This window comes from Mobula birostris, chromosome 10 (assembly GCF_030028105.1).
Source record: "Mobula birostris isolate sMobBir1 chromosome 10, sMobBir1.hap1, whole genome shotgun sequence".
NCBI lineage: Eukaryota > Metazoa > Chordata > Chondrichthyes > Myliobatiformes > Myliobatidae > Mobula > Mobula birostris.
Genome location: NC_092379.1, coordinates 99,630,557 through 99,654,415, shown reverse-complemented (window position 1 = coordinate 99,654,415; position 23,859 = coordinate 99,630,557). Strand labels below are relative to the sequence as shown.

Genomic DNA, 23,859 nt, shown 5'->3' with positions numbered 1-23,859 from the left:
CCTCTCTGCCTATCAACCTGTGCCTTTGATAGAATTTGTGCCCTCGGACAGTAAGCTCCCAGCTATAATCTTCTTTCATCCATGAAGTATGATTTTCTTGATGCCGCAGCATCTGCTGTTGCAGTTTGCAACAATGGAAAGTGTTACAAGACTTTTTCCTGTCTTTGAAAGAAATTTAGACTATTGAACTCAAACCTGTGTTAGTCTACTCTTGATACTAAAGTAGATGCCCTTAGAGATAAAATGCAAAGCAGCTTTGTTTAGCACAATACAGATAGTTACCACAGACAGGTAGCCTAATGGTTAGCACAACATTTTATAGTACAGTACCAGCAATCAGGATTCAGTTCACTCTGCTGTCTGTAAGGATCTTATACGTTCTCCCTGTTACCACATGGGTTTCTTCTTGGTACTCTGGTTTCCTCCCACATTCTAAAGACATACGGGTTAGAGTTAGTAAGTTGTGGGTATCCACGTTGGCACCAGAAGCATGGTGACAATTGCAGGCTGCCCCCACCACATCCCTAGACTGTATTGGGCAATGACACATATGACATGTTTCACTCTGTTCAATGTTTCACAATTTACATGTGACAAATAAGGCTCATCTTTAAGATCTTCTGACGATAGTATTCTGCATCTAAAGGGGCCTCAGAATCTCTGTATTTAACATCAATGGTTGTATGGGATCATGTAAATCCTTGCTCCACAATGAAGTATGTACATCTGGTTCCCAATTAGAGCATTTAATTGATATCCTCATGTATCACAATGAGTAGATTTTCATTAGTGGTCAGACTTTACTTTTAGATCGAGTAGAATGATTTGAACAGTATTCCATTTGCAAGACCTCATCCATTTAAAGAGCACAGATTATTTAAGAGTGGCAGTGTGGAAGTGGAAATGGACCCCCACGGCATAAACTACAGAATAATATTGATGGAAAATTTTCTCTTCTTAAAGAAAAGCAGGAAATTATTAAAAAAAATATATATTGGCAAATTCCAAGCTGTTCTCTCTCTTCTTCAAGCCCTATCCCCAGGTATAATACTATCATTAAAGGTTTTCAACATGATCCTGTGGTTGCTTAGAAACAGCGCAATGAATAAATCAACTCTTTAGTTTCTGCAAATCGTTACTTCCACAGCAACTGCATTTGTTATATTAATATCTAATTCGGTCAATAAGATATTTATTAACATTAGTCTCTTCAATAAAGTACTCCAGAGAAATATAGAAAAAGCTAGAGAAAGAAGTGAAGTAGGAAATTTTAGAAATTACTGAGGTCTGCTGGAGCTTTGGGGATGAGTAACAGTCATTAAATACTTTGGGTATGTATCAGCAGTCAACTGAACAACACATAGGGATCAGGCACCTTTAGAACAACCAACAACTGATGAGGATGGGGTGGACTTATCATAACTTTTAACAAACTGAGCAGTGACCTGCATTCTCACCATTGTCATTGGCTTGGTAGCATTTGTTTAATCATTGTTCAGCCTACCGAGTACATGCCAACCATCAAGCATCCATTTATACTGATCCTACTTCATTCTCCCCAAGTTATCTCATCGATGGCCCCATATTAAATTGCTCACTATGAGCAGTTTACAATGACCAATTAATCTGCCAATGCTTGCTTTGGAATGGGAGAGAAACCCACACAGTCACATACAGACAGTACTGGAAGTCAGGATTGATTCGGGTCGCTGGAGTTTTGAGGCAGTAACTACTAACTATGAACATTGTGTCTACAGAGCCTCTGAAATAACTGAGCTGAATGTCTTTTCCATGCACAGTGCCCAAATGGCATCTTTGGACGGAGCCACTGTATTGTATTTGAGAACATGGGCAATTCTAGTTTTGAACACACTGCCTCAGGATGTGGGGTACAAATACTAATGGGACTGAGAAAAGGTACATAAAAAGGGTAGTGATACAATGGTCATGGGGGATATAAACATTCAGGTAATTCTGAAAATCAGGTTGGTGCTGGAATCCAAGAGAGGGCATTTATAGAGTGCCTACTAGATGGCTTTTTAAAGCAGCTTGTGGTTGAGCCCATTTGGGAAAAGACAATTCTGGACTGGCAGTTGTATAATGAACCAGATTTGATCAGGGACCTTGATGTAAAGGAACCCTTAGGAGAAAGTGATCATAATACGATAGAAGTCACCCTGCAGAAGGTAAAATCTGATGTATTGGCATCACAGATGAGCAAAGCTACCTACAGAAGCATAAGAGAGGAGCTGGTCAGATTTGGTTAGATGTGGACACTAGCAGGGATGACTGTACAGCAGGAATGGGTGGAGTTTCTGCAAGTAATCTGGAAGACACAGGATCAGTTCATCCCAAGAAGAAGCAGCAATCTAAAAGGAGAATGAGGCAACCGTGGTTGACAAGGGAAGTCAAAGACAATATAAAAGCAAAAGAGAGTGCATATAATATAACAAAAATTAGTGGGAAAGTAGAGAATTGGAAAGCTTTTAAAATCCAATGGAAGACAACTGAAAAGGTAATAAGGAGAGAAAATATGAAGGTAAAATAACTGAAAGAGAGCAACAAAAGTTTTTTCAGATATATAGAGGGTAAAAGAGAGCCAAGTGTGGACATCGGACCACTGGAAAATTACACTGGAGAAGCTGTAATGGAGATTAAAGATATGGAGAACAAACTTAATTAGTATTTTGTGTCGGCCTTCACTGTGGAAGACATTTGCAGCATGCCTGAAATTCAACATAGTCAGGGGGCAGAAGTGAGTATAGTTATTATTACTAAGCAGAAGATGCTTAGGAAGCTAAAAAGACTGAAGGTAGATACATCAAGTTGTCCATATGGATACACCACAGTGTTCTGCAAGTGGTAACTGAAGTGACTGTGGGGCATTAATAATCTTTCAAGAAGCACTAGATTCTGGAAAGGTTTTGGAGGATTGGAATATCACAAATGTTACTCCACTCTTTAAGAAAGGAGGAAGGCAAAAGACAGGAAATTATAGGCCTGTTAGCCTGATTTCAGTGATTGGTAAGATGTTGGGAGTCCATAATTTAGGCTGCGGTTTCAGGGTACATGTAGACACACAACAAAATAGGCCAAAGTCATCCTGGTTTCCTTAAGGAGAAATCTTGCCTGACGAACTTGCTGGAATCCTTTGAAACAATAACAGGCAGGCTAAACAAAGGAGAGTCAATGCATGTTTTTAAGTGGACTGTCAGAAGGCTTTTGACGAAGTGTTACAGGAAAGATAATCACATGGGCAGAAGATTATTTAACTGGCAGAAGACAAAGGGTGGGAATAAAGGGAGTCTTTTCTTGTAAAGGTGTAGACTATTTTCTAATTGGGGAGCAAATTCAGAAATGGGTGGAGAAAGAGACTTGGGAATCCTAGTGTAGGACTCCCTAAAGTTTAACTTGCAGCTTGAGTCAGTAGTAAGGAAGGCAAATGCAATGTTAGCATTCAGTACAAGAGGACTAGAATATAAAAGCAAGGATGTAATGCTGAGCCTTTATGAGGCATTGGCCAGATCACATTTAGGGTATTACGAGAAGTTTTGGGATCCATATCTGACAGAAGGATGTGCTGGCATCGGAGAAGTTCCAGAGGAGGGTAACACGAATGATCCCAGGGTTAAAGTATGAGGACTGATTTTTTAGTTCTGGGCCCGTATTCACTAGAGTTTAAAAGAATAAGGGAGATCTTATTGAAGCTTTCCAAATATTGAAAGGCCTAGGTAGGGTGAGCATGAAATGGATATTTCCAAAAGTGGGAGAGTCCAGGTCCAGAGTGTATTATATCAGAATACAGGATGTAACTTTAGAACAGAAATGAAGAGAAATTTGTTTAGAAAGAAGGTGGTAAATCCGTGGAATTCATTGCCACAGATGACTGTGGAGGCCAAGTCATTGGATATATTTAAAGTGGTGGTTGAGAGGTTCTTGATTAGTAAGGGCATCAAATGTTATGAGAAGAATGCAGGAGAATGGTGTTGAGAGGGAAAATTAATCAGCCATGATTGAGTGCTGGAGCAGACTATGGGCTGAATGGTTTAATTATGTTCCTACATCTTATGGTGTTATGGTTTTATTACAACCTTTCAACAAGACTTTGATATTCTGCACTGGAGTTTTCTTATTACAATAATCCATTTGTACTCTATTGTGAAGAAGATATTAATATGATAATAAGCAATTACTTCAACAATAATGTAAAAAAATTCTTTGACTTGCAGAAGTGTTCTCCCAAGAGCAAAAATCAATCACTATAGATCATTAACTACTGCTTACATAGCTTTAAGACAGAAATTTAAGAACTATTGCATAAACCGCAATGAACTCTGATAATAACCAGAATTTCTTCATGTTCAACAGTCCATCAGTGCCACTTGTTCTGCTGCTAGATCTGCAGATTAGTCCTCCTTTAATGGCAATTATTTACAGACTAATCCCACAATTTAATTACTTGGTCACCAAGGTTGCTCACTCAGTGCTGACATTGCTAATCTCCATCTGATTGAGTTGTAGGAGGCAGGGATCACTATTAACTATGATGATTATTTATTCAGAAATGTCAAATCTGACAAAATTCCTTTAAGACCCCTCTTCCAAATCAAGAAGCACCAGGACTAATTGTAGACACTTTTAATTAATTTATTACCTAATCTACTGCAGAACCAGTGATTTTTAACTTTCCATTTCAAATGGTCACATAGGACTTTCAAGTATGCACACGACCCATTGATTTCCCATCCAAAAATTTTAATGACTGGAAATTTGAACATGCAGAATTTGAATTCACGCTCTTGTGGTTTTACACCAAACAGAATCTCAACATAAGCAATCAAAATATGGATAAATTGGTGAATGGCTTCTTCAGCAGCAGGTTATACTTGTCTTGATAAATGAGCCTGCCTCCTTGACTTTTACGCCTCGTATATTTATTTTTTTTTTTATCTGCTCCTCCTCAAGGTTATGAAGTTGAGGAAGCTAGCACAGCAGATAGCAAACTGCCGGCAGTGCTTGGAGCGGTCAGGGTCTCTCATCAATCAAGCGGAGCAAAGCCTGAAGGAAAACGATCATGCGCGTTTCTTACAAACAGCAAAAAATGTAACAGAAAGGTGAGCCAGACTTTTCTAGAAATATTGGAAATAGTATAGGTGAGACAGAATAAAAGTACTAAAAAATAAACAACTCCCCATAGGCATTTAAAAGGATTATTTCTTGCATTAGTTTCCCATTCTCCATTCCCGAAGAATGGAATTGTGCTTTGTGATAGATCTACAGGCAACACCCATCAGTAGCCACCGATGTGACAGTTTAAATGGAGAACAATAGAAGGCTCAATTTTCCTTGGAGTACATACGAATCAAACCTAATACTATGCGTACATTCCCAAAATCAACTGAAGGTAATCAGAAGGAAATATTCTTGCTCAGATTTTCCCCTTCCCTGGCTAAAGAGTGTTGATGTTGGTCACAGTCCCAATCCCAGTTGACATCAGTTAGTTCTGCTCAGATCAGAGCTTGATCATCAGGCAGTGACTCTAGTTGGCCAACACTCTGTTCTGAACATTGCATGGCCATTGAACTATTGGAAGAATGCCAAATAATATTTGTTTTGAAGGGCTCAATTAATGACATAGTATTCCAATATGGACCACTTTGTGGATCTGCAGAAGGTTATACGATGGAATAATTAGTATCCGATTTAGAATATGCAAGGATTTCAATATCCTTTTTGAGATTTATTAAGAACCAACTAATAGCTGATAGATTTTAAGAATGTGAAATGAAAGCATTTAACTGCGAGATCATGAAAAGCAAGAAATCCAAATTCAGTTCTTCTGTAACAAAAGTCAAACTGGTAATACAGTTCTGATTGAATTGATTACACGTTTATTAACAATATTTTTATTTTTATGTTCTTTCTTACTAAAGCAACTTGCAACGTAGTTCCACAAGTGTCAGATAGCCAACTGTTTAATTCTTTAACTGATTCTTCTCCGGTAGAGAGCAATAAGCACGTGCAATTCAAGATGTCAGCCTTCTCCAAATAGTGACAAAGTTGCAGTTGTTAAATCAAGAGTTGAGTGATTTCAGGAGGGGTTTTCCTAGTATTAGTCTCAAGTCTTCTTGCACCCAGTTAAAGATGCAATTGCTGGGTGAGGTCAGTTACTTTGGCCAAGTACCTGACTCAATAGAAATTTAAAATGTTAGTGGAAATTTAGTCCATTAGAAAGACACTCCACACCAAGTCTGCTGCCGTGTTAACGTCATGTTGGCCAAGTGAATACAGCACAGAATGGCTAGAGTGGACCATTCCAGCAGATAAAAATGTCCTTAAAAGAAAGAACAACTGAAATATCCATTTAAGAACCTGAATATTTAGTTATGTGGCAAACTTTCTGTGGAAGTTGAATAGTTCATACTTGAATAAATTAAATAGCCAGTGTTTCAATAACTCAAGCACTATGCTGCAGCAGTAGTAATACCTACAGGACAGCCCATCACTGAGCAGAAAGTAAACTTGATTTTTCTATTGCTTATTTATGTAGGCAGCTCCAGAGAATTGACTTCAAAGATGTCAAAACATACTTGCATCTTCAGTACTCAGTGCTGATTAAAGTCTTTACTGAAGGAAATTATACCTCTGCCAGTGATCCTATGCAAGCAGAAAATTCTGTATCGTTTTATTTAGAAAGGAATTTAATCAGCACAGAATGCTGAGGAATTATCAATAGCAAGGAAAGGTCTTCAGCCAATTGAATTTAATGTTTCCAGTATGCAATACAACCTCAACAGTATTGAATTAATTTGTAAAATTATTTTACTTTTATACTTGTGCATTTATTAGAAGTATTTATAACTTAATAAATCATATCAATTTAAAAATTTATATTTTACTAATCTTAATTTGTATTCTACTTCATGATAAACCAGAAATTAGAAGAAATACCCTGGTTAATTTATGTACAGGATTTAATATTTTATATGCCTCAGTATGAATCTAGAAACTTTCTGAACTGTAGTGCTTTGGTTTTCAAATCTGCTTTAACAATTCATGTTCAAGTTCAATTTATTGTAATTCAACCTTACACATATACACTGCCAAGTTCCTCCAGACCAAAGTGCACAACACAGTGCATATAACTCACACGTAAAGTAATACTACCACAAATAAATTAAACAATAAGGCATACATATGACACAACTTAAAAAGTAAACAGTAAGGTGTTTTATACATGATGAGACCTGGGTGGTGGTAGGGAGTTGAGTAGACTTACAGCCTGAGGAAAGAAGTTGTTTTCCATCCTAACTGTTCATGCCTAATGCTATGGTACCTCCTTCCTGATTGTAGGTAGTCAAAGGGATTAGTGAATGGATAGGAGAGATCATTGACAATGCCAAAGGCCCTGCATACACAGCATTTCTGATAAATATCTCTTTGTAGGGGCTTCTGGTCAGATAGATGCCTTGCAATGCCCATACCAGACTGTGATGCAGCAGGTCAGGACACTCTCGATGATAGTCCTGTAAAACTTGGCTTGAATGGAAGGATGTGAGCCTCATCCGCCTCAGTTTCCTCAGGAGGTGGAGATGCTCCTGTTGAGGCAAGTTACTGTCGCCCTTTTGGGCACCAGGATGATGGTGGCCACCTTGAAGTCTCAGGGGACAGTGAGTGGACTGTTCCAGAGAGATGTTGAAGAAAATCTCATCTTTCACACATGGAATCAGCCCCAAGCTGTTACTTTTTGCATTTTATGACCCACTGAACAGGATCAAGCTTTGGAGCACTTTATTATTCCAGCTTCCTATTCCTTCATAATTGCTTTATCACATTGTCAGTGCTAGAAGCAGAGAAACACGAGCAAATCCAGACAAGTCCTGATGCTTTGTTGAAAGATCTATCCTATTGAGTATGGTATGTGCTAATATATGTGGATTCCTCACTGTGTCTTTCTATGCTTTTTCAGTTCCATATATTATTTATTGGTGCTGCAAGTTTGACGTTATTACTTCCCAAGACAAGTCGATGTCCAAGAGAGATGGTGAAATAGCAAATACAAATTACAGCAGTACAAATTGCAGTAATGCTGATTAGCTTCCTCATTACTGTGAAAAGGATAAAAACAGCAAACTCAAAGTGTTAAGATGTGTTTAAAAACAAAATTGCTTTGTGTAAGATACTTCCAATATTGTTTAACTCTTGATGATCTTTCTGTGTTTTTCAGGGTTGCTATGGCAACAGCATCGTCTCAAGTCCTAATCCCAGATATCAATTTGAATGAAGCTTTTGAAAACTTTACTCTGGATTTTACAAGAGAAAAGAAGTTACTAGAAAGCCTCGACTATCTCACAGGTAACATTTTTAAAAGATTTTTTGTGGTTTATTATCAACCCACAGGAAAAAACATCTATCTTCCATGAGAAGATGGCATAGTTGCATACATTGATGAGAGTTAGCTTTGCCATGTACAGCAAGCTCCAGAATTACAAAAACACTTCAGGTTCTTTCCACATCTTTTTCAAGAACCTCCACAGTCTAATACAGTCTCAGCCAAGCAACCTAAATCCACTTGGATGTGCAACCACATCGCTTGTGACAGTGGATAACTGCTTGTTCCCCATACATATTTGTTAGGTTTGGTATCATGTTCCTTTCTTAAAGCAATCACTGCTAAACTCCCTGGGATCTTGTGTTAAATCTCTTACCAAATCATTGGGTGTCATTTCTGATGGATCAAATCTACCAGGGAAGACTCGCAGCATATGCTCTATGCATGTTTTCCTCATAAATTTGATTGAGGATGCCAGGCATCAACAGAATGAAATCTGTAAGATGAAATGCTACTGTACAGCAAATTTTCTGCAGCTAGCTCTGACCTGGCAGAAAATCACTGCAGTAGTCATTATAGAAATAATCTGCAAAATTCAATTTGGAGTCTACATCAGTGAACCTTGATGTTATGGGAATACAGCTACTAGAAAGATGATACTACCAAAGCATGACATAACTCTGGAATTAATCCGCTACAGTACAACTGTAATTTATTCTCTCACTCAGGTTTCCAGGTAAAGTGAGATGTAGGTGGCTTGTTCATTACAGGGCCAAGAACCAGTTTAACTGGAGTCCCTGTTTGATTACTGAACATTGCTAAGCCAACTGAAATGCTATTTCACAGCAGAGATGACAGATTTTTTTTTTATACAGTGGACGCAAGTAAGATGTTCAGAAGTTTAATTATAACATATTGTTTTAAATTCCACTATTCCCCCAGCAGACGGATAAAAATATGACAAAAGCTTGAGGCGGAAGAACTCCTTATGACAGACAAATGGTGATAAATGTGCACTTTCTCGTCCCTCACTTATCGAGGATTCTGAAAGAGAAAAGCGTGCTAATAGGCTTCATTAATTTTGTGGGGCTGTAGACTAAATGTGAAAGTAACTGATTTGATGTGAATAATTAAGCAACACAGACATAAAGTGACTGATAATAGATCACAGAAGTATACTGTATATTTACTCAGGAAGTCTCATTTAAGAAGAGAAATTAATTCCCAGAGTTCAGTGAAGATGTTACATATATTCAAAGTGGAATTGAGAACATCCTGTAATCTTTTCCTCTGTCCATTCATAATGTCTTCCTGTGATGGAGCTCAGAGTAGAATGTCTTTTGCAGGAGTCTGCAAAACATCTGATATAGCCTGCCCACAAGGATAAACAGAATGTAATTAGCTCCTTCATGTTTGAGATGTTGGCATTGGAGAGAAAAGTGACACTTGTTCACTCATCATGCTGGTGTATTTGAAAGATTGTGAAGATAGTGTAGGTAATGTTTATCCATTGTTTTGTCTCGGAGGAATGTAGGTGACCATGTAGTGTCTGTGGATTTCTGCTTTTTCCTCAAAGTTAATTGAGGAAAATTGGCCACTGTAAATTTATCCTGACATATCAGTGAGTGGGTGTAATCTGGAGAAGAGTTGATGGGAATGTGGGGAGAATGGGCAAAAAGGTGTATCATAGCCCCCTACCTGTCTGGATAGTAAGGACCATAACAGCAGCTTTTCACAAGATCATGTTGTTCACTTTGATACTTCTTCAATTCCACGTCCATTAATGGTTATTTTCACTGTGCTAAAAGAATAGTCTTGCCAAAGCAATAAAGCAGATTTCCCTGTGACCAAGGATTGGTTTGACTCTTCCCTTTTTATTTTTTCTCCATTATTTACATTCAACTATTGACTTTATTTTTGTCCTGTCTCAGTAATATCTACTACTCCGGATTATTCACTTTACCAAGGGTAGTTTGATCATCAGCACCTTTTATGGCAGAAACAATAGCCATTTCCTTTTTTGTTTTAGCCTGCTCAAGTTCTCTGGTCCCTCAGTGCTGTTGATCACTAATTTCTCCTCCCCACTGCATATTTGTACAGTACAATATACCATGCTAAACTTGTTTAACTCTTTACTTTGTTTAAAGGTTTCCTTTAAAACAGTCAATCTCATTTTCCCATTGCAGCCCCAAATCCTCCAAGCATTCGAGAAGAACTTTGCACAGCATCACATGATACCATTACTGTCCATTGGACTTCAGAAGATGAATTCAGCATTGTCTCCTATGAGCTACAGTATACAATCTTCACAGGACAAGCAAACTTTATCAGTAAGTTTTAAAAAAAATAAGTACGGTAAACAAGATTTTTATATGAGTAGATTATTGAGAATAATGCTAAAGATCAATAATTAATATTCTCAATCCCCTGATCCATGCTGATTACATTTCCACGCCCTTTCTTCAATTTAAAATCTCCACTTCTGTTTTCAAATGCTTTGACAGTCTCATCTGTTGCCATCCCTGTCCCCTCCAACTCCATCATGATTAATGTGTTATCTGGACAAAAGGTATTAGTTATTTATTTTTATACTACCATTAATATTGGTTTTAAATTTTATAATTCTCACTTGATATTTCAGCTGCAAGATATTGAGTGAGAATCTTCCAGTGACAGCAACAACTAGACACCAAGTACCAGGCCAATACAAAATAATGAAGTCTAGTCTGTTAGTCGGGCCTCACATTGTAAACAATATGATATTCTAAGAAGAGTGTATTTATAGGGGTTGGCTTGATGGTGATCATTCAAGACAAACTCTTATTCTTGAAACCGTAGGAAAATCGAATGCAGGATGAACCTACCACTTTCATACAAAGGCCTGTAAAATCAAATAACAGTTAACTAAGAATGTTCAATTCAAAAAATGTTATTATTAACACTGTTCTTTCACAATCATTCCCCTCCATTCAAATGGATGGTCTACCCTGCTGCAGGTTCACCAAACAAATTCCGCAGTGTTCGTGCTGGGGCTTCCCCACAGGGTCATGGTCTGATGTTGGAACGCCAAATCCAATGTCAAAGCACAGTTGGGAAATCTCTAGTGAAGATCAACCATTAGGCAGTCAATATGACCAGCAATATCTTTCTCCCTTACAATAAAATTGTAGTGCCATAAAAGAGTACATAGTTTAACCCATTTCACAACGTCATTGTTAAAACTTCAGTTTATACAAATCTTACAAAAGCAGCTCTAAATTTAAATAACTTCTGTTGTTGAGAATGCTGCATATTTCCAGATCTTATACGTCTTTGAAGTTCTATGCTGGACTATAATTACAGAGATCAGAGTAATTCCTTGCTGTAAAATATTGAACAGATGAATATAGTAATTTAATGATGCAAGCAATCTTCTAATCAGGATCCCTGGAGAATGGTTCTTTATGTATAATTTGGCATCAAGATATGAGATATCTTAAGAGGTCACAACAAAGAAAAAAAATAAACAACATACTATTTGAAAATTGTTATTTTGACCAGGGCTCTATTATAGGACTTTCAAACTATGTACATTGTAATTCAGGAGCATGACAATCCTCAATTTTTAAAGTAATGTGTTGCTTCTCTCAAGAGATGTCTTGCTTCAGGAAGTACTGCTTTTCTTAATCGCCTTCCAAGTTCGAAGAAAATTTATTCTCACCATATACAAACCTGAGATTCATTTTCTTGTGGTCATTCATAGTAAATACAAGAAACACAATAGAATCAATGAAAGACACTACCCAACAAGACAGAAAAACAACCAATGTGCAAAAGACAACAAACTGTGCAAATATAAAAGAGAAAAATAATAATAACAATAAATAAACAAGCAATAAATATTGAGAACATGAGATGTGGAGTCCTTGAAAGTGAGACCATAGATTGTGGAAACAGTTCAGTGATGGGGCGAGAGAAGTTATCCCCTCTGGTTCAAGGTCCTGATGGTTGAAGGGTGAAAACTGTTCCTGAACCTGGTGGTGTGGGTCCTGAGGCTCCTGTACCTTCCTGATGGCAACAGCGTGAAGAGAGCATGGCCTGGATGATGGGAGTCCTTGATGATGGATGCTACTTTCCTGTGACATGCAGATGTGCTCATTGGTCGGGAGGGCTTTACTCATGATGGACTGGGCCATATCCATTACTTCGTAGGCTTTTCCAATCAATGGTGTCTCCGTACCAGACTGTGATGCAACCAATTAATATATTCTCCACCACACATCTATAGAAGTTTATCAAAGCTTTGAATGACATGCCAAATCTTTGCAAAGCTTCTAAGAAAGTAGAAGCGCTACAATGCTTTCTTCATAATGGCGCTTATGTGCTGGACCCAGGACATAGCCTCTGAAATGATAACTTCGAAGAATTTAAGGTTGCTGACCTTCTTTATCTCTAACCATCTGATGACCATGGACCACCAGTTTCCATCTCCTAAAGTCAGTAATCATCCTCTTGGCCTTGCTGACATTGAGTGAGAGGTTGTTGTTATGGCACCACTCAGCCAGATTTTCAGTCTCCTTCCTACATACTGATTCGTCACCAGCTTTGATTCGGCCAATGACAGTGGTGTCATCAACAAGCTTAAATATGGCATTGGAGCCATGTTTAGCCTCACAGCTATAGGTATAAAGAGCAGAACAGGGGGCTAAGCACACAGCCTTGTGTTGCACCTGCACTAATGGAAACTGTGGAGCAGATGCTGTTGCCAATCCAAATGGGCTGGAGTCTGTAAGTGAGGAAATTGAGGATTCAGTTGCACAAAGAGGTATTCAGGCCTAGGACTTGAAACTTATTGATTAGTTTTGAGGGGAATATAAAATTGAATGCTGAGCTTTAGTCAATTTACAGCATCCTGATGTATGCATCTTCACTATTCAGATGTGTCCAGGGTTGAGTGAAGAGCCAATGAAATGGCATCTGCTGTTGATCCTGTTGTGATGGTAGGCAGATTGGAGTGGATACAAGTCACTTCTCAGGCAGGAGTTGATCTGTTTCATCACTGTGGATGTTAGTGCTACTGGATAATAGTTATTGAGGCAGGTTAGCATGTTCTTCTTAGGCACCGCTATAGGTGAAGCTTGCTTGAAGCAGGTGGGTACCTCAGACTACCACAGTGAGAGGTTAAAGACATCAGTGAACACTCCACCCCGTTGATCAGTGCAAGTTTTTAGCTCAGCCCAGTAGCTGAATGCTTTCCGTGGGTTGACCCTCCTGAAGGTCACTGAGTGAAAGGTGGTTGCTATGGCACCACTCAGCCTCAGACAGAAATCACAGGGCTGTAGGAGTTCATGAAAATTCCTCCATGTTTTGACAGTCAAACTACTGTAAGTGTAACACGTTGTAAGGGCTCACCGCTAATGTAATGATTTTTTTGTAAGCAGCAATGTTTGGGTTATGGCTGGAGATAACAGGATTGTGGCTGCATGTTAGCCAATCAGGATTTTGTTGCCGTCTTGTGATTCTGGAAGCAGTTGATTTAGTGGGCTTTTGCAAGAGGGAGAGAGAGAGAGAGAAAGAGAGAGAAGACGCAAATGGAGAGATTTGGTAGACTGCTAGACAGGGTGGACTCAGAGCAGGGGTCCGAACGTCAGCGACACTTGAAGGAGACCAATGGTGGAAGAAGGCCTACTGAGTGAGCTCCAACTTTGTGCACAGACTGCTTATTATTAAATCTTATGATCTGGGCCCTTTTTCTTTTATATTTTGTTTCTCTACTAACCATATAGTCAAAGTAAGAGTTATAAAACTTAATTTAATCACGTATTGTGTACTGTTTGGTATTTTGGGGTACTGATTTGTAACGGGACACATCGCACAGCATCCACCCAAACGAGATTTCTTAAGTTTGGCCGGGCAGGGGGTTATCACCCCCTATATTAAGCCACTAGGCGAAGCGAGTGTTACATAAGTATGAAAAGCATTGAGTTCATCTGGGAGCAAAGCTTTCTTGTCATTTATGTCACTTGGTTTCATTTTGTAAGAGCTAATTGTGATCAAACACAGCCACAGTTGTTGAGTATCCTTCGGTGATGTGAGTTTCATCAAAATCACCACTTCGCAAGTGAGATTGCTTTTCTGGATATCATACCTGAACCTCTTGTGTTTAATTGGTCGCTAGACCCAAGTGCCACTGATGTGGCCCTCGGCAGAGTGTTGATCTCATAGTTCATTCTGGTTGGGTAAAAGGGATGCACTCATCTACGACTATTTTTATAAAGTCCATGATAGCCATGGTATATTCATTCAGATCCTCCCATGACCATGGCCCAGTCCAACAAATTGAAGCAATCCTGTAGCCTCTCCTCTACCTCCCATGACCACCTCTTTGTTGTCCTTATCTCTGGAGCCTTGCACTTTAGCCTCTACCTGTATGCAGGTAGGAGGGCAGCCAAGTGATCAGATTTCCCAAAATGCAGTATAGGCATGGAATGGTAGGGATTCTTAATGGTGGTATAGCAGTGGTCGATTGTGTTGGGATCCCTAGTGTTGCAGGTGATACATTGATTATAATTGGGCAGAAATTTCTTTTAAAAAGTCTGATTGAAGTACTTGAAAGTGATTTGAAAGGCATTGGGGTTTGCTGTTTCTGGTTTCCTGATAGTGACATCCAGTACCTCGTAGGCCTGATTCGCATTAACCTTTGGTTGTATGTAAACTGCAGTCAGGTTCACAGTGGAGAACTCTCTTGGCCAGTTGAATGGTTAGCACTTAGATGTTCCAGATTGGAGGAATAAGACTTGCTTCTCAGTACCACGAAGAATTTCTCATGAAACAAAACCCCACACTTTTGCCTCCTCTGAATGAGCAAGCTGGTTCTTCCTGTGTATCGAGAAGCCCTCGGGTATTGCCAATGTATCCAGCATGTCCAGGGTCAGCCATGTCTCCGTGAAACACAGAACGTAGCAATTCCTCATTTCCCTCTGATACAATAATGTTGCCCTTAGGTCCTCAATGTTGTTCTCCAGCAACGGTACAATTTTTAACATGATCTTGAGTGGAGGAAGATTCATAGCCCAGCATTTTAGCTTGGCTTGGAGTCCTCACCTCCTCCCTCTCTTTTAAACATGGTACTGTACCTTCATCCACTTAAAGGTGTATTACCTGGCTGCTTGAGAGTTAAGTCCACTGAGTCCTTCAGAAGATCATGAAATCTCTTTTCAGTTAAGATGGTTCAAAAGTACAATATTTAAGGGAAATTACAGGCTGCAGATTGCAATGAGAGTTGTTTAGAAGAAGTATATTTATAGGTTTTATAAGCTGCCCACAACACGTCGCCATGGTTCACCAGTGACATTTTGCAAATCCCTGGATCATTTCAAAGCATTTGTGGTGAGTGTAGGATGTTGTGATCTCTTAAGAGATTTCTGGCAATTTACATTTTTCTTCAAACCCTACATTTTACATTGAAATTAAAGGAGTTCAGAAGAGTACTACACATGTGGAATGCTCATTCTTTCAAAAATATGAGACCAGAACATAATTGGAATGCCATGACCTGTCCTGCATTATGATTTGTCATGATTATTTTGCCTCCTACATCACAATCAAGAAATTCCTGTCAAGGTCTGCATAACAATATTGTTGCAGTCTTCAACTTTGCTGCTGGCTTCTTCCTAGTACCCTCAGGATAATTTGGTAGTATAACCTGTCTTTGCTCAGGCCTGCATTAAATAAGAGACTAATGCCACACTTGTCAAATGAAAACACTTGCATTACATTCTCTGATGGGCAAGTAGAACTGTCAGGGTTGGGCTGTAGAGAATCTTGTAACCTCTTCAGACCACATCCCAGGATATCATCAGATCTCTTTACCTCATCGCACTGGTTCTTTCAAATGCCCTCACTTCCTTACTGAATCACAAAAGTTTGCACACCATTGATGTAACTGGCACTAGAGTGCCCATGACATGTCAGCAAATCACAAGGGTCGAAGTCTACTTTCCCAGCAGTAACTGTGGTCCTTTGATTTTAACACTTTACCATAGCCTGTTGACAATCACTGCATAGAAAAATTGTCTCCTGTTATTTTGATCCTGCTCTATTTGTACTGTTCATTGCAGAGATTTAAGAAAAAAAAAGATAGAATGACATGCAGAAAAATTGCTGTTCTGAAATTGCCTGGGGTTAGTTGTCGTCATAGTCAGGTGATGGAGGCAAATTGTGCATTCCACACTCTTGAGGGAGGAAGAGCATTTGCTGATGCTAAGACAAGGTTTGCCAGCATGCTGCCTGGTTTAGAGGGCAGGTGCTATCATGAGGGGTCAGATGAAGTTGTTTTTTCCTCTGGAGTGGTGGAGGCTGAGGGGAAATCTGATAGAGATTTATAAGATTTTGAGAGGTATAAAGTAGACAGAGAATATCTATTTCCCAGGGTTGAAATGTTTATTACTAGAGGACATGCATTAAAGGTGAGGGAGGGTAGTAGGTTCAAGGCGGATATGAGGGCTATGATTTTTACTCAGACTGGTGGATGCCTGGAATGCGCTGCCTAGTATGGTGATAGATGCAAATATGTTAGAGGCTTTTAAGAGAAGTTTGGATAGGCACATGGATGCAAGGAAGATGGAGGGATATAGGCATTGTGTAGGTAGGAGTGATTTAGTGTTTGGGTGTTTGATTTGCACTTTAGCTGGTTCGGCACAACATTGTGGGCTGAATGGCCTGTTCCTGAGCTCTACTGTTCTATGTTCTAAGATTGAAACTCTTGAATTGGAATTATCGGCATGTTGAGAGCCAGCATAATACAGTAGTGCTGGATGAGCCCGTATTAGAGTATCAGTTAAATGAAAGCAAAATTCCTTAGATTAATTAAACATCAGGATGAACAGGGCACAGTTGATCAATAACCATATAACAATTACAGCACAGAAACAGGCCATCTCAGCCCTTCTAGTCCGTGCCGAGCTCTTACTCTCACCTAGTCCCACCGACCTGCACTCAGCTCATAACCCTCCATTCCTTTCCTGTCCATATAGCTATCCAATTTAACTTTAAATGACAACATCGAACCTGCCTCAACCACTTCTGCTGGAAGCTCATTCCACACAGCTACCACTCTCTGAGTAAAGAAGTTCCCCCTCATGTTACCTCTAAACTTTTGTCCTTTAACTCTCAACTCATGTCCTCTTGTTTGAATCTCCCCCTCTCTCAATGGAAAAAGCCTATCCATGTCAACTCTATCTAACCCCCTCATAATTTTAAATACCTCTATCAAGTCCCCCCTCAACCTACTACACTCCAAAGAATAAAGACCCAACTTGTTCAACCTTTCTCTGTAACTTAGGAGATGAAACCCAGATAACGTTCTAGTAAATCTTCTCTGTACTCTCTCAATTTTGTTGACATCTTTCCTATAATTCGGTGACCAGAACTGTACACAATCAAGAAAGCAGTAAAAAAATTGCAGCCTGAAAATGAGTAAGAGGTGGATTTAAGCAGTAGAAGCAACTTGGGGGATAAAATCGGTGTTTAAGAATGAATATGTGGAATTCAGAAGCTCTGTCCAAGAGTGAATAGCACCCCAAGCCTAAGGAGCAGTTGGGTTCAACCTGAAACCATAGATACGGAGAGAGAGGGAAAAGAAGATTTATTACCCTTTATTAATGTTGCAATGGATAGACAGGCTTCAATGATGGCTTCATTCAGCCCAATGTTCAGCTTAAGGAAATGACAGATAATGAAGGACAGGCGGCCAACCAAACATAAAAATAGGCCATTCACCACTCCAAGTGTGCACAGTATTCAATATGTCCATACATGCCAATCCCATGTTCCTGCTCTCTCTCCAAACCGGTTGATGGCCTTTCATGTCTCTTTGTTAAATATATTTATGACTTGGCTTCCACCATCTTATGTAGTAGGAAATTTTGATTCACCAGTCTTTTAATGAAGACATTTCTCTCAACTCAATCTTGAGTGTCTGGCCTCAATCATGGCACTGTGATTCCTGATTCTAGACTGCCCTTCCCACAAGCCAGAAGCAATACTCTGTCTGCATTCAGCTTGTTGCGGCCTCTCAGAATTTTTGTACATAGACCTCGGTGAGCATTTCAAAAGGGGCCAGCAGTGTGGCACTACACATTCATATGTCAGTGCTGTCCCACACATCTGATCAAGGCAGCAAAGTGGCAGGTCAGTAGAATTAGTGAGCCAAGGACAGATCTTCAGGCTCTTTGAGGCTAATGGATGAATAAGTAAAAGCATTTGTTACAGCAAGCTTCAGACATGTTAGCTCATTCAGAAGCCGCTCTGCATCAAATTAATGTATAACAAGTAAGGTAAGGTAACATTAAATGGATTGGTTCAGGCAGGTGCCTGTCCTGTCATGTCCTCCAGCAGACTTAACGAATAGTGACAACCTCTACCTCCAGTGGAAAAATGTAGAGGTTCTTGTGAAACAGTAATGAGCTGGCCCATAGGCTGAAATGCTGTCAGCTTAAAACCATCTTCCTCTTGTTAGTGTGTGTTTACTTTACCTCTGTACCTTATTTCAGGGAATGCGCTGAGGTTAATGACTTTAATTGTTCTGTTATTCAGAGCCTAATTATAAAAGTTTATGTGGTCTTGCATAAGTAACACGTTAGCCATCAAATGCAAGAAAACACAGTAACACAGGATGACATGAGCAGGAATTGGCATCTGGCCTCCAAGCCGGTTTTGTCATTCAGTATGATCATGGTTGATATTCTTCTAGTTTCAACTTGTCCTCTATGCCAGATCTCTGCAGCTATCAATTCCCTGATCTTTCAAAAGAAAAGGTCTGTTTAGTTAATAGGAGTGATTCTCCACAATGATCTGGACCAGAGAATTCCAAAGATTTGATATGATCTTAGTTTGAAATAGCCAGTTCATTATCTTAAAACTATGTCACCCCCTTCAGGGTTCTCCCACTAACGAAAATATCTTGACCTTTGCACTGTCATGCCACCTTACGATCTTATACATTTCAATGAGCTCACTCTTTGTTCTTCTAAGAATGCAGATCAACCTGCTTATCCTCTCTTGAAATAACAGTACTGTCATTTAGCCCAGTGAATCTTTTTGGACTGGTGTCAATGCTACTATCACCAAGTATTCACTGAATCTTACTAGTATGAAAAACAAAATTATCTTGCATGTAGGACATCATTTTAACAAAAGGATGCATTAACGTATAAAGCAATACAATAATTTGTATGGGGTGGCCCTGGTCTTCATCAGCTTCCTAATCTAACAATCTTCATTTGAAATAACCAATTTTAATTTTTGGGGACCAGTGTTGTGGGCTCTGTAAACACATGAATTGGGGATGGTGATGAAAGAGGAACATATTGAATTTTATGGATCCTAGAGACCAGCTGGATGATAATCATTTCTCCAAAACATACAGCTTACCACAAATCTAACCTCAGGAAAAGCATTAAACATTGAGCAGCAGTCAGACTAACAGGATGCTACAATCTATTCCAGATGGACTTAAAATTCTACCTTCCATTGAAACCTCTCTGGAAGGTGGGAACCCGTGGCTCAGGAACTGCCCAGTAGATTCATGAAGACACAAAATAGGAACTTCCAAGGAGAGTCATGAAGTTCTAATATAATTCTCTCATACAATATAAAATAAGAAACATATGAAAAAATGGAAAGATTTTGAAACATTTTCTTGGCTATTCCTTGTTTATAAATAGTTACAATGGATTCTGTTTAATTGAAAAACATTGGGACCAGAGAATTTTTACCCAATTAACGGCTGCCCCAATTAGCCGAAGTATCGTGGAAATAGTTTAAAGGTATAAAAAACACAAACTACCATTTAACTGAGTAACAAAGTATGTATTTGAATGAAATACAGTATAAAATACAACACTAAGATAACGAAAATGAACTGCCTTCATACAAAGCTACTGGCGAATGCAGTCTCTAAGCCTTCATTTTCATTGTAACTTTCAAGATGATAGTCGACACCTTCAAATTCTTTGTGGTTTCTAACTTGTTGAAGTAGTAAAATAATTTCATCTTCACTCCCAGCTGTTCTTGCCATTTCTAAGCCTGAATGCTTGAAACTGCAGAGAGCAAGACAGTTCTCAATGGTCTTACTGCTTCTTTCTCACCAGCTATCAGTGACAAAAAGCTTTGCTTTTGAACACAAACATATGCAACTCACACTATTTTAAAAACTGTTCGCTCTTAAGTACTGAGTACTTTCTAATGACCACACAAGTGCACATGTCTGATGCTAGTTAGAAACAGTTCAGCAACAGTCTCCTGCCCCAATAAAGTGGTGTAAGGTCCTAAATAAACAAAGGGAATCCCAGCTTATTTTCTCAATTCGGTTTTGTTCTTTAAGAAATGTCCCAAGTAAGAGTTTGGCCCCAATTAACCAATGGCCTAATTGGCAGGAATCCACAGTATTTTGCAAATAAGTACTGAACTTAAATATCTTTGGCTAATTAACATGGTTCTTAATATCTTTAATGATTAAAAGACATTGCTAAATAAGTTTGTAGATTCAATTAGCAGTTCAGTTTCATAATTTCTGAATCACTTTATCCAAATGATCAGCAAACATATCAGACCTGTTCTTGGAGCTGCCTGAGCTAATATTTAAATATAAGCACGATCTTCACTACTCTCTGGTGCAATTCTCAGCAAGCTCAACTGATTACCAGTTGTTTACTAATTGAACAGAATAATAAAGCAATTAATCACTGCCTCTGTAAACCAAGCCAAGTAATTAATTTATGTTTGAACTTACCAACTCGAACCTTTTGCCGAGAGTCCCCCAAGGCTTGTGTACAGCTGAACAGTGTAGACCACAGGGTTCCAGGTTTGATTTGCATTGTGTTATTCACTAAGGAGGTACTGGGAATGTTGCAGTTGTTCAAGCAGAGCTGGTGGGGAGTTGGGTCTGTAAGATGTGGTAGACATGCATCCACTGCCCAGCAGCACCCTTACTGCAAAGTGCATATTTGGGGATGCAGAATTAGGACAACAGCACTCACAATGTGGGTGGCTCCGACAAAGTGTAGTGGAATCGGCCCGCGGTACGTGAAGTTATCCCTTCTGATTCAAGAGGCTGATGGTTGGAAGGGTAATAACTGTTCCTGAACCTGATGGTGTGGGTCCTGAGGCTCCTGGACCACCTTCCTCATGGCAGCAGTGCAAAGGGAGCATGGCCTGGCTGGCGGGGATCCTTGACGATGGCTGCTCCTTTCCTGTGACAACACTCCATGTAACTACACTCAATGCTACGGACTCACTTTCAAAGACTCTTCATCTTATGTTCTCAATATTTATTGCTTAGTTATTTTATTTTTTTCTTTTTGTATGTAACGTTCCGTTATATTGGCTCGTATATGTCTAGGGGAAATCCCACCCAGCACCTGCCTCAACGCTCCCCACAGGGTCGGTCGCCGCCCGAATCAATCCCAAACATCAATCATCAGCCAGCACACACAGTAAATTTTAACAAGTACACTTTATAGATATTACTAATTCTATGACATTAATATAAATTCGATACAGAAAGAGAAGTAATAAAAAAAAGGCGCCAACACTTATCGAAGTCCAAGTTCTTCGCGCACTACCGTTGGAGCTCAATCGAATCCGGACGACCACCCGGATCCTGTCAACTCATGGCTCAGGAGCACCCGGAGTGATTGACCGGAGCCTTTCCGCACGTCGCCGTCCTCCCCGTCTCTCCTCCGACTCCCCGTCTCTCCTCCATCCTCCCCGTCTTTCCTCCGACTCTCCACCAAAAACCCCGTCCACCGTCCTCCCCGTCTCTCCTCCGACTCCCCGTCAAAAACCCCGTCCGCCATCCTCCCCGTGTCTCCGCCGTCCTCCCCGTTTCTCCTCCGACTCCCCGCCAAAAACCCCGTCCACCGTCCTCCCCGTCTCTCCTCCGACTCCCCCCCCAAAGCCCCGTCCACAGTCAGATGATACAGCATTATCATCCGGAAACAAAATGATACATGACCACCCATTGGTTAATAGCACCCTGCTACCTCTAATAACCCAAGCAACTGTCTAGTTAGAGACTTTCTCAGCATTCCCCAGTAAAACATAACAAAAGAAGCCATTTTAAATTTAACAAAAAAGAAAGACTCCATACACTTTCTCCCCACCAATAAAAGTCATGCCCTCATGACGTTAACAGAGTTCACCAGTGCTCCTTGTAAAACACAAAACCCAACCCAGGTGCATAAAACAGTGACATAACTTTCCAGGGCAGTAAAGATCACACCCTGTTCTCCTGGAGCTGTATAAGTCAACCTCTCCGGGGGATGCCTACTCCTCTGAGGCCTCTGGACTTCCTCTGCTGACTCTCCCTGTTCAGACACCCCAGATGATCCCCGGGCCTATCTGTCAGACCCTCCCCTCTGGGGTGGGCCTGGCTCCCGAGAAAATTCTCAGCTTCGGGCGGGGCCCCTCAACCCTTCCCGCCAGGGAGGTAATGGCAGCTGCTAACTCGGAGGTCTCAGCCTTAACTGGGGGACGAGGTCTCAGTCTTAACTGGGGAACGGGGCCTGGCCAAGCCTTCCCACTCCACCCCTGGCTACTGGCACCTCCCCTGGGGCCTCATCTAGCTCCTCCTCCAGCACCTCCTTGCTTTCGTCCTCGGGGAGGGTGTGGAGACCCCACAGCCCTGCTCTCCCGGGGCGTGGACTGTCGCTGGTAGTTCCAACGTCATGACATTGGCACTCGTACGCACCAACATCCAGCTGGACTCCAGTTCTTTCCCACCCGTTCTAGCTACAAGTTCTACCTGCCCGATACCTTTAATCAAACTCAACCCTCGCACCAGTACATCTGCCGGAATGCGATAATCGACCCCATTTAACACGCCCGCATGATTCACTGGTACCTCCTCCAATTCACACCAACTTACAATCTTATCTCAATCCACCTTCGCACCACTTAACGCGACGACTATTACAACTTTACCAAAAATCCAAATCCAGGACGGTAGCCCCCACTTGTAACGTTCCGTTATATTGGCTCGTATATGTCTAGGGGAAATCCCACCCAGCACCTGCTTCAACACTCCCCACAGGGTCGGTTGCCACCCGAATCAATCCCAAACATCAATCTTCAGCCAGCACACCCAGTAAATTTTAACAAATACACTTTATAGATATTACTAATTCTATGACATTAATATAAATTTGATACAGAGAGGAAAATAATGAAAAAAATAGGTGCCAACACTTATCAAAGTCCAAGTTCTTCATGCACAATCATTGGAGCTCAATCGACTCCGGACGACCACCCGGATCCTGTCGACTCACGGCTCGGGACCACCCGGAGTGATCGACCGGAGCCTCCCCACACGTCCGCCGTCCTCTCTGTCTCTCCTCTGACTCCCTGTCTCTCCACTGTCCTCTCCATCTCTCCTCCGACTCCCCGTCTCTCCTCCGTCCTCCCTGTCTCTCCTCCGACTCCCCGCCAAAAACCCCATCCACCGTCCTCCTCGTCTCTCCTCCAACTCCCCGTCTCTCCACCATCCT

The 23,859-nt window shown here is 40.5% G+C and overlaps 1 protein-coding gene across 5 annotated transcripts in view; it reads left to right on the top strand.

The window, feature by feature from the left end:
• LOC140204203 (probable E3 ubiquitin-protein ligase MID2) overlaps positions 1-23,859 on the top strand; it is a 243,237-nt gene that overhangs the window by 204,677 nt on the left and 14,701 nt on the right. For all 5 annotated transcript variants that reach the window (XM_072270699.1, XM_072270697.1, XM_072270698.1 and 2 more), the window contains 3 exons: positions 4,966-5,114; positions 8,228-8,355; positions 10,519-10,662. In XM_072270699.1, coding sequence (XP_072126800.1) covers positions 4,966-5,114; positions 8,228-8,355; positions 10,519-10,662 — 421 coding nt within the window. The remainder of the gene's footprint in view (positions 1-4,965; positions 5,115-8,227; positions 8,356-10,518; positions 10,663-23,859) is intronic.